The sequence below is a fragment of the Gymnodraco acuticeps genome, unplaced genomic scaffold (assembly GCF_902827175.1).
Source record: "Gymnodraco acuticeps unplaced genomic scaffold, fGymAcu1.1, whole genome shotgun sequence".
NCBI classification, from domain to species: Eukaryota; Metazoa; Chordata; class Actinopteri; order Perciformes; family Bathydraconidae; genus Gymnodraco; species Gymnodraco acuticeps.
In genome coordinates, this window is record NW_022989750.1 from 561,274 (window position 1) to 573,296 (window position 12,023).

Here is a 12,023-nt window from a genome sequence, read left to right on the forward strand (position 1 = left end):
GATACACAGCTTTATTAGAGACAAACTTCAGTTTTATTTTGAAAGCCAAATTACCGGAGAATATCTACTACTACTTTCACTTTCGTTTCTCAATTTCTGAAACCACATTTCTGCACATCTCTACCGTAGCTGGTCAAGATCCTCAAGTATCTAGATAGAACATAAGAAGGTAAGTTTAAAAAAGAACAACGGATTACATTTTGCCAAAGTTTTATATGAAATTGAAGGGTGGTCGATCACATCTTGATTTGAACCTGAACTGAGGAACAATCAATATTGTTGTTTTAGTGGCAAGAGGGAACTGTTAAAACTAGGGCTGTCAGTCGATTACAAATATTTAATTGCGATTAATCGCATGATTGTCCATAGTTAATCGCAAATTAATCGCACATTTTTGATCTGTTCTAAATGTAGGCCTACCTTAGAGGAATATTTTTCAAGTTTTTAATACTCTTATAAACATATGAGTGGACCAATATGCTTTATGCTAATGTTTATTATCATTTGAACAATGACAAATATTTTCATGAATATTAAACAACAACCTCTGAACATTACAAATATTCGCCTCAATTCAACCTGGAACCTCTCTCATACAATTACAATACAAATGGTGTGTGTGTGTGTGTGTGTGTGTGTGTGTGTGTGTGTGTGTGTGTGTGTGTGTGTGTGTGTGTGTGTGTGTGTGTGTGTGTGTGTGTGCAACACGTTCTCACTCCCATCCCGTCACATATTGACGGACGGTCAGGGCCCCTCCCCGTCGCTATGTGACGTACGGGGTACCCCTTGCCCGTCAGGCTTCTACGGGCAGGGCGTCCCATAGACCTTCATTGCGGACAGTGGACCCCTTGACCGTCAGGCTTCTACGGGCAGGGCGTCCCATAGACCTTCATAGACCACGTGATCAACAACAATGGCCGACCTTCGTGTTATTCTCGGTGGAAAAGGCCTATTTTAAGGTTCATTTGGCCAATAAAATGCGTTTTGATGTCATTTTATGCGATTAATATGAGTTGTTATTTCTGATTATTTGTGCAGTACATGTACATGATGTTTAGTTTGCTAGTTATGACGAAGATTACTTCATGAATGTGTACACATTCATGGTTGCTAAGGTGGTTGCTATGGACGCTGCAACAGCTCCCAGACCACGTGATCAACAACAATGGCCGACCTTCGTGTTATTCTCGGTGGAAAAGGCCTATTTTAAGGTTCATTTGGCCATTAAAATGCGTTTTGATGTCATTTTATGCGAGTAATGAGTTTTTATTTCTGATTATTTGTGCAGTACATGGACATGAGGTTTAGTTTGCTAGTTATGACGAAGATTACTTCATGAATGTGTACACATTCATGGTTGCTAACGTTTTTTTGGTGGAAATGTGTTTTTTCACAGCAAAGTCACCCTCTGTCCTTGGACTTATTGGGAGAATTTAAAGGCAAGAACATCCCAAATATTCATTTAGGTCTTTATTTTAGACCTTTAGTGTTGCCGTCTGTGAGGAAAATAAACGGGGCTCAGAGCCTCGTATTTTTAAAATCTTTTTTTCCTTTTAATTTGTTATTTTTCTCAAAATAGCACACTGTTATTTACTCACCAATAACACACAATTATCCTTGCTTTTATTTATTGGTTTAATTCCATAATCTCGGGCTTTTTTGGCGTTCGCCAGGAACTGAATTTCAAAATAAAAATAACCGGAAACAGACGTAGGCATTTCGAGTGATTACCCAAGATCCTCAGCTACGCTGATTGGATGTTTTAGCCGCAATGCATGCTGGGATTTGGTGTTTATATTATATGAAATCCGGAAAACATTTTAAAAGAATAAAATAATACTTAATTCCGAGTGCTCTTGCTTTTCTCTTTGAAAGTTATCACATAACGGCATTGTAATACACGGTTCGGCTGCATTGTATATTACAGATCTGCCGTAGTTCTTTATTTATAGAGCCCTGATGAGAAGACCTTTGGAAAAACTGAAGAAATGCCGCCGAAACTGAATACTTGACGTGGATCATAAATATCTCAACAATTAAACAACATCTTCAATTTCTCTTCACACAATACGTCTCCTTGCAGTATCAACACTAATTCGGCTGACTTTTACATTTGATATAATTCATAGATAGGTTATATTTACACCATAACGGTGCACAGTTTATATAAAAGGACTTGTAGTTTTTAAAGATATTACTGATTAGAATTGGATTGCATTTTGAATGTAAGAATGTAAATACTGAGTCTGAAATAGTATATCAAAACGCATTTTAATGGCCAACTGAACCTTAAAATAGGCCTTTTCCACCGAGAATAACACGAAGGTCGGCCATTGTTGTTGATCACGTGGTCTGGGAGCTGTTGCAGCGTCCATAGCAACCACCTTAGCAACCATGAATGTGTACACATTCATGAAGTAATCTTCGTCATAACTAGCAAACTAAACATCATGTACATGTACTGCACAAATAATCAGAAATAACAACTCATATTAATCGCATAAAATGACATCAAAACGCATTTTATTGGCCAAATGAACCTTAAAATAGGCCTTTTCCACCGAGAATAACACGAAGGTCGGCCATTGTTGTTGATCACGTGGTCTATGAAGGTCTATGGGACGCCCTGCCCGTAGAGCCTGACGGTCAAGGGGTCCGCTGTCCGCAATGAAGGTCTATGGGACGCCCTGCCCGTAGAAGCCTGACGGGCAAGGGGTACCCTGTACGTCACATAGCGACGGGGAGGGGCCCTGACCGTCCGTCAATATGTGACGGGATGGGAGTGAGAACGTGTTGGTGTGTGTGTGAGTGTGTGTGTGTGTGTGTGTGATGGATCGTTGGAGCTATGTGCAACTCAAGGCATATGCTCGAACGGGAGTTGCCTGGACTAGGGTTGCCAACTTCCAGAAATGGAGAAACGGGACACATGCATGTGTCCCCCGCGCGCTTGCGCACAAAGATTTTCGGGTTTCTGACGGATTTAGTTACTTTTTTTAGTTACTCCACCTCCTCACCTGCTGCGACCTCGGTGGGAGGAGGACACAGCTCTTTTAGAATATCCCGAACAGTTTTGGGGCCAAGCACATTGGCTGTTATCATCTCAGCCTTTGTTCTTCCACATTGCATTTTCTTTGCAGTGTTCGAATCACTAAACATGGCACTTGCCCGCTTATTACTGCAGTCCATGCTGTTGTAACTCAAACCATGCTTAACTGTGTGATACACTGATGTTACCTCACATGCAGCAACTTTGTCTTGTTCTGCAGCTGAACTGCCGAAGAATTTAGTTATATTTGATGCACCTTTATTTTGTGTTGCTCGCTTGTGCATTTCTGTGCCAGCATGCTGTTTCAGGTCGTTTTCTCCACCGTGACCTATTGAAAACTCCCTCCGACACAAGGTGCAGAAGACCCGAGACAGATCTCCACTCACGGGCTTTACCCAACTGTGTTTTTCTTCCCACTGTTTGTTGTAAGACACAAGTCTTTTATTGGCCCAGAACCACATCCTCTCTCTCTTCTCCTCTTTCATTATCACCTACTCCACCGGCAGGGCTCATTTTCCCACACGACTGAACAGGCTGACATGCCACACAAAAAATGATGCCGCACACACACACGCACACGCACACACACGCGCACACACACGCGCACACACACACACACACCACACACACACACACACGCACACACACACACACACACACACACCCACACACACACACACACACACACACACACACACACACACACACACACACACACACACACACACACGGTCCTAACGCCCTTCAAATAAAGCACACAAACACACAGGCACGCAGCCAGACACTGAATTGCGCGCAAACAGAAACATGTTTTTTATTTTTCCCTTTACACGGGAGTCCGGGACAAACAAAGTCCCGTACGGGACACGCCCCTTTTGGCTCAAATACGGGGCGTCCCGGCTAATACGGGACGGTTGGCAACCCTAGCATGGACGCGGCAATCATGTTGCACTATCCGAGCTGAGTGTGCTGACTTTTCGTACAATGTCCCACTGTCTGGCTTCCTGCATAAAGTCAAGTGCTCGGCGCAGTTGTGGCGAAATGTCGCTCCTCTGTTTTCATTTAAGGGTCATTCCAGAATTGGAGGACATTTCATGTCGCCCAAAATGCTAAAACATGCACTTGTTGTGTTAAACATACTTGTATTGAGACAAAATGTATATAAAGTTGTAGAAAAAGTGGTCTCAAAATATTATTTAAATTATCAAATAGCTCTCGAACATCCCCTAAAATGGCATTTTTCTCTTGTCCCCGCTTCTTGGTGACCAACTTGCATGTCAAATATAACATTTAAAATAGGGATTTTATTTACTTTTTTTGGTATTATTCTATATGTCTCTTGTAATGGTAAAATCAATTTGTTAAATCATAAACATATTTTAGATAACAGTAATTTTGCACAGAAGGTGTGTCCCTCAACATGCGTTCAACCCTGTTACCCAAACCTTTTTAGATTGGCACAGGAAGTGAACAAACTGTACATCAGATGACACAGTGGAAGTGACATCAGCAAGCCATGTGCTAGTGCCATGGGTAGACCAAAACTAAGTCCTCTCTTTTATTTTTTTTATCTTTTATAAAGAGTGTGGCACTCTGACCCACTCAACCCTGTTACTCATATTATCAGAATAAAGCATATTAATTTCAAAGTTATTTTTCTTGCATTAGATATCCAAGTTTGTCCTTGCCTTGAAAGTAGCATTACATGCTACATCTAGCAATAATTCCTGAGGTTAAAGCTCAAATTAGCATTGATTTTCAACCCTGTTACTTTCAACCCTGTTACTATAATTAGAGTAACAGGGGTAATTCTTAATTGGAAAATATTAATTTGATGCCTAGCTGGGCAAATCACTTTTTTTGATGTTATCTGTTTTTCCTAAATACATACAAAAAATTATAAAATAAAAGGTTCATTTTTCAAAAATGTTGGTGTCTAAATTGTCCTCCAATTCTGGAATGACCCTTAAACAGCTCCTTATATCCGTTAGCGCAGCTAGCTAGCAATAGATGCTAACAACAACAATGCACGTAAGGTCTCTCTCTCGCTCGTGCCACACATACACACACCCTCCCGGTCCTCCCGATGGCCAGTCGGTGCCTGCCGGTGAGCGTGGAAGTGTGGTCTGCCGCAAGCGGGCAGCAGGAGCGGGGCTGTCAGCATCAGCTTGAAGATGGTATTTTAAACTCGATGCGCTCTGAAACTACGGGGCGGCCGAGGAAAAAAAAATACACATGCGTTAATCGCGTTAAAATAATTAGTGGCGTTAATTTTTTTTGGCGTTAACTTGACAGCCCTAGTTAAAACGTATTCGAAGATGATTTGTAACCAAACAAAGAGAGAAAATTAAGGTGAAAATGGGGGGGTGTTGTAAAAACCTAACTTTTATGGCGGCAGTATATTGGCACGTTTCCACTGCAGCAGGTAGCTCGCTTTAAGCGTGCCGAGCCGTGCGGGGCCCGTTTTTGGTTGCGCTTCCACTTGGCCTAGTGTTGGCCCGGGGCTACTTTTTCACCTTTTTTCTGGCCCGACTAAATCGTAATTCTAGGACCAGGAACAACCAGGCTGAGTCGGGCTGAGTATGCTAAACTAGAGAGAGAATCGCTGGCAAGGGGGCTACAACTACAACAAGATGAACATATTTGACCGTGATTTAATTGTAATACACGTTTCAAAATGATGCCGAAGTAACAACATACTGATACCGGTTAGTAAAAACCATGAATTAATGCTTTTACAAGTCTGCAGACAGACGGCAGGCGAAAAACCCTTTTAAAATGCGTGTTTTCTAAACGGAGCTTGGCTAAGCTAACGTTATATATGCTCCGACCGTCCACACTCACAACAACGGCCTATACAGACATAAATAAACCAGCGACTGTATTCGCCATGACACAGGCAGTCTGTGGTGTGTACTTGTTTAACTTTTGTCTAGTTTCTGAACAGATATGAGGAGCTGTGAGTGCTAACAGCTAACGGTTGTGTTGTTTTTTGGGGCGCTCATTGAAGATGACGTAACGGCTCCGCCTACACTGCGTTACTATAGTAACTACCCCAGTTCCTAAACTGTAATGGAAGCGCAGCATTAAAGTGAGCCGGGCCTATATGGGGGTTATTCCCTATCTTTATTCAAGAGCGTGGTATTTAAATTTGAGAGCATACTTTATTGATTTATTTCCCTCAACCCTGTCCTCGCACTCAAACAGTGCCTGCTTGCACTTATATTTGCTCTGCTTCTGCTCAAACTGTACGCTTGCACTCAGATATATTGCTGTTTACAGATTTGTTCTGCTCTCAGATTTATTCTGTGCGCGCTCGAAACTTTTGTGCAACAATCTTGTCAAAATCCCTCAACCAATAGGTGGCCAGGTGTCCTTGCGGGTGCGTTCGCTTTACTTATTACAGCGTCCCGTAAGGGCGGTTACTCTTTGGTTTATAAACTCCCGCCCTCCACGGCTTTATAACATAGCATGTAGCAGACATAGCAGACTGAGACAGGGGTTTAGTGCTACTTGTTTAGATGCCTTTACATCGATTTTGACTGATAATATGCCGTGATTTAATTTGTAACTGTGATTAGCTCAGCTTTTTTAGAGCTATTTAATAATGTACACCTCTACTGATCTATATTCACCTTCCCCATATTGCTCTCTTGCATTACGCTTTAATGATGATGGGATCTTCAATGTTTAAAACGTGTTGAAATGAATTTCAACCACATTCAATGCAAACTGCAAATATTATTTTTTCTTGCTAGATAAAAAAACAACAATGGTCTTTGCATGCTACTCTGATCCAAAGTTTGCTTTTTTCCTTTCACTATACAGTATAAACATATTTTTGTAAACTCTTCTCTGAAGGTATAATTCACATTAATGTCTTGATTGATTTCCCACAATTATGAATAGTTGGATAAAACCAAATCTCTTTGAGTTTGATTAGAAATAATCCACCACCCAACACATATGATGGGGCAGAGGTTGCAAAAATATTTACAGATCGCCTTTTTATTATTCCATGAGAAACTAGTTTTCCCAACAGGTGCCACAGTTGCATTAACAGTATTGCGTGGTTTTCATACATGACCCAAGTAAACAATGTAAATGTTTTTATATATTAAATCAAAGGATACAAATAAGGGGTTTCAACTTTAAAAAATCGATTTCACAATCCATCAATCTCATTTTAATTATCATTTCTCATTTTATGACCAGCTGTCCACCATGAACTCCATGCTAACCAGGAGCAAGCAGAGAACTATCTGCTCCCAGCTGGGAAGAGTCAAACTGCAGCTGCTGTACAAGGCCAGCATCCACGGTTTCACCGGCCCAGCCTTCCACCAACAATGTGACAACCGCTGTCCCACAGTGTCTGTGGGCTATAACGCCTCAGGTTACGTGTTTGGAGGCTACACCAAACAACCTTTCAGTCAGTCTGCGGCCTATGTGAATGATGACCAGGCCTTTCTCTTCACCTTCAGTGGAGAAAAGCTCCTCAAATATCCGGTCACTGTCTCTGGTAATGCAGTGAAAATGATAGCTAACTGTGGTCCATGTTTTGGAGAAGCATTGGTTCTTGTCCATGGAAGCAAAGCAGTTGTATATAGCGCTCCAGGGAATTTTTACAACTTCACTGCTGCTGATATGCATGGGAACGACCTCACCCTGACTGAGTGTGAAGTCTATCAAGTGGAGGGTGAGTTCACGATAATAATCAGTCACAAGTGTTAAATTATATTCAATCATCCACTAGTAATTGATTTTCATCCTATTACTGCCACGTATGCTGTTAGCGTTATTTAGTATGAATGAACTCAAGTAAAACTTCTATCCATCGACTCGAGTCCGAGCCGCCAGAGTTGATCAGATTAAAGAAGAGAAAATATTCCCTCAAATATGATCCAGTTTACCCAAAACCCAATTTGTGCCGTAAAGCCTGACACTTCTCACGTGAGATTGTACGACCATAGTGAAGGAACAGATGTTCAGGGCACAAATTGCCCCAGAACATCTGAGTGAGACTGACAGACGACATTTCCCCTAAAAGTTAAACCATTTAGTTTAAATGATCTTCACCAGTCACCAGGCGGGATCTGTACTTTTGGTATTATCGTTGAACCTATTAAGCTTCATTGGGAGATGTTAATACAACATTTCAGGCAATACAAATGTTTGTTAAAACAATTAAATATGGCATGTCATATTAATGCCAATTTTATTTATTTTTTGCCACGTAAACTCATCTCATAGAAAACGTTGTATCGGTGAATAATATTTTTTATAACATTTGATCAGATTGTTTTTCTCAAAGTTGTGTTTGTTCTTCAACAGAAACCATAGCACTTGAGAGGCCATGGAGGACTATACACTGGGAATCTGTGTAAGAGAGATACCGTCCTTCAAATAATGCTATTATAAGCTTTGCTCTTTACTATACAGTATGACATTAATTACAGTGTGTTAATAATTTTGATATTTAATATGTTCTAAATGCCATGACATGCAAATTAGCTATGTTCGCATAATATACATAATATGCCAGCTTTTTCTTATTATATTAGACTCAGTGGCTGTGCAAAATACTATGCAATGGGATTGTTTGGCATAATCAATTTAATTGACAATAATTGTACCTGCGACCATCACTGGTTCTATCAGATCTATCACAGAGGACAACTTGCTGTGCATAACAATCTGTATCAACCAGGCTTCAAAACAACTGAAAAGCCTTTTAGGTAGAACATTAAAACAAATATTTTCTTGTACAGGAATAGGAACGAGCTAAAGGAGAGTATTAATATCTACCAACCCACAGACAGCTCTGTGTCCCAGGCTCGGGTCCTGCTCATTGGACCAGTTGGAGCTGGAAAGTCCAGCTTCTTCAATTCTATCAACTCTGTGTTCAGAGGCCACGTCACCAGCCAGGCCATGGCTGGCTGCTTCACCTCCAGCCTCACCATACAGGTTAGTTCCTGCCTCTTGATGATATCCTTTTGTTTGATTTGAAAATAAAAATCCCTGTCCTTCATTTTGTGGTTTGTTGTTCCATCTCTTTGTTTGCAACAGTTTCGAACCTACTCAGTGAAAGATGGACGCAAAGGAAAACCTCTGCCAATCATCTTCTGTGATACCATGGGATTGGAGGAAAGCACAGGGGAGGGAATTGATATTGAGGACATCAGCAGCATCCTCAAAGGTCATCTGCCCGACCGTTATCAGGTACAGCTTTTTGTAACATTCAGCAGGACATTTAAGATATGAACCATTGATCTGGCTGTAGTTGACTCAAACTATCTGTGTCTTTCCACTGAACTGCATTTTCCAGTTCAACACCTCTGCTCCTCTGGATTCGGATTCTAGTGGCTATCTGAAGTCTCCTGAGCTTAAGGACAGGATCCACTGTGTGACCTACGTCATTGACGCATGCAAGGTCTCCATCATGCCCCCAAAGCTGGAGGAAAAGCTGAATGCTATTCGTAGAAAGGTCAACTTAATGGGTAAGTTAAATGCACTACCACTTATTTAAAGAGACACTGTGATAGTTGATATTAAGCAGATAATGCAATTCCCACCTTCCCTTGGCCTACGCCTAAGACAGTGGTTTACAGCCATTGGAGCTTCTTGTAGGTGGTTGTATATTTACTGCATCGCTGATCAACACTGCAAACTACTAGCTTACGAGTAAATCCTGAAAGTCAAATTGCAACACAACATTTAAAAATAATTTCAGTAGTGCTACTTTACCTCAATATTTTGACAGGCAGACGTAAATAAATCGACAGTAGTTGGAGATGTTCTTTCTGCTCTGGTGTTTCTAGGGATTCCTCAGCTGATCCTGCTCACGAAAGTTGATGAAGCCTGCCCTTTGGTGAAAGAGGACGTGAAAAACATCTACAAGAGTGGCTACATCAAAGAAATGGTGAGGCTTTTTGTAGGGTTGCAGTGTTTTAATGGCCCAAGCACTGACATGGACCTATTGAAATTCTTTATTTTAACCTTATACTGAGCACTAAATGTTTGCATTGTGAAAGCCTTAACGTTTACCAAAAGTCTATTTCTTTTTTTTAAATTGTAAGGACTGTTGAAAAATGTTTTATTTTAGGGTGTCTCGTTTTCTGGTTGTGGGGAAAAAGCTCTAAAGCGTCCCCTACAAATCTGCTAAAAGGCAGCCCCTCGTGGTGGCTTCACTTACAAGTATGACATTTGGTGGGCATGTAGAGAATGATAGGATGCACAAAAGTGCCTCTTGGTGTCATTTCGTAAACCCAACAGGAAGTCGGCCATTTTGCACTTTTCACATGCCTTATTTGAATGTGAGGCATGAATATTACGATGTCTGTTCTACACATGAGCAACATACTGTTGGTGAAGCGCGTGTTCTCTAGCGCCACATAGTGGAAACCTGAGGTGGTTCAAGATATGCAACACATCATTTCCTGTGCAATGTTCACTGGCGCGGCTGGCCTCCAGCAGTCACGGCAATTAACTGCTATGTGACGTCAACCGGGGCCCTTGAAGTACCACCTTCCATCACGGCATGCTGCTTTAATTTGACTTATTTTTTACCTTAATAGCAAGATATAGAGGCTGACAAGCCAGTCAAAGATTATTTATATCCTTAACTTTGTGTGATCTAATCAGGCTGATTAAAATGATATTGACCGTAAATGTATTGAAGATGTTTTTAACAATAATTTGAGTCTTTCTCTTCTGCTTGTCTTTTACAACCCCTTTTACAATGTTGAACAGACACATGCAAAAACATTTAGCTGTGATTTCACAAAAGCAGACATCATTCTTTCTTGTCTTTAGAAAAAGGCATGAACTAGTTTAATTTAAACCTTTTGTGATTCAGATGCAGGAGGTCAGCGCTCGTCTCGGTGTGCCGCTGTCCTGTGTTGTTCCCGTGAAGAACTACAGCGAGGAGTTGGAGTTGGACCCGGACTGCACTACCCTGCTGCTGAGCGCCATCATCCAGATGCTTCGCTTCACAGACAACTACTTTGATGACATTAGTGACAAATTCAGCAACATGGAAGTGTGACGACCCCGAAAGAGTAGCAAGTATTTGTGCAGACTTATATTTACGGTACACTTTTTGCTCATTCAGTTGGACATGTAATCATAAGTTTGACTAACTAACATATTATCAGATATTACTATATATAGCTATGATCATTTATTCTTTACTGCTTTATTGTTTCGTTTTTTCAATTTTCCACACAATGAGTGTTACATTAGACGTTGTTTCAGCAATCCTTGTAAGTTTTGACTGCTAAGTACACACATGGTGCAAGGTGATGCAGTGCAAAATAAACAGTTAACATGTTCAGTCATGGATTTTTTTCTACAGAAATAATGTTATATTGGCTGATCCATGCTCTTTGTAAGGGTAACAATTGCAATGCGACCTATAACTGCAACACACATTTCAATTGGACCTGTTTTTTGTTATTTCGAAAACAAAAGTTTTGTCGCTAAAATGTGTCTAAGAATTCCAATAACCCCCTTCAAAATACAATTATTATATGTGTGGTAATACAAAATGTACATTAAAATGAATAAACAAATTAAAAGTAGTAGTACGCACAAACATTGAGATCCACATTTATTTAATTTGTTGGCTCTTTAAAATTCAATTGACCCAAAGTACAATGTGCAAATGTGAGCGAGGGGCTGTGAGATGTGACAGCTATCCTGAGGCTGATATTTAACCTGAGATGTTTTGGTTGTGTGGCAGTTTAATAAGATAATGGTTTGGTTGCTAATGAGTGAGTCCTGAAAATAACTCAAACAAACCAAAACAAATTCTCTACAGAAAATGGGTTAAAAATCCTCAATGTGGAAACTCTTAATGTCCCGCATGTTATCCAATCAGGACACACCTCCTAATGAAGGCACAAGAAGGTGAGGCTCAGTTATTCCCTCATTTGAAACAGATTAAGACGTGCTGAAGTCGACATTTTTATTTAAATCA

At 40.6% G+C, this 12,023-nt stretch overlaps 1 protein-coding gene across 2 annotated transcripts; it reads left to right on the top strand.

The window, feature by feature from the left end:
• The first annotated feature begins 64 nt into the window (after positions 1-64).
• LOC117538645 (interferon-induced protein 44-like) lies at positions 65-11,635 on the top strand. Of its 2 annotated transcripts, XM_034204617.1 has the most exons (8): positions 65-169; positions 7,262-7,742; positions 8,378-8,426; positions 8,815-9,010; positions 9,113-9,265; positions 9,372-9,543; positions 9,865-9,965; positions 10,902-11,090. In XM_034204617.1, exons 2-8 carry the CDS (start codon positions 7,271-7,273, stop codon positions 11,088-11,090), a joined length of 1,332 nt encoding a protein of 443 aa, XP_034060508.1. In that variant the 5' UTR covers positions 65-169; positions 7,262-7,270. The 2 variants fall into 2 exon arrangements, with proteins under 2 accessions (XP_034060508.1, XP_034060434.1); XM_034204543.1 differs by lacking the exon at positions 65-169 and having other exon boundaries at positions 7,271-7,742; positions 10,902-11,635.
• The last annotated feature ends 388 nt before the right edge of the window (positions 11,636-12,023 follow it).

Coding starts and splice junctions, on each gene's coding strand:
- LOC117538645 (XM_034204617.1), top strand. CDS start 7,271: ATGAACTCCATGCTAACCAGGAGCAAGCAGAGAACTATCTGCTCCCAG. Junction 9,266..9,371: donor ATCTGCCCGACCGTTATCAG/GTACAGCTTTTT, acceptor TGCATTTTCCAG/TTCAACACCTCTGCTCCTCT. Junction 9,966..10,901: donor GTGGCTACATCAAAGAAATG/GTGAGGCTTTTT, acceptor TTTGTGATTCAG/ATGCAGGAGGTCAGCGCTCG.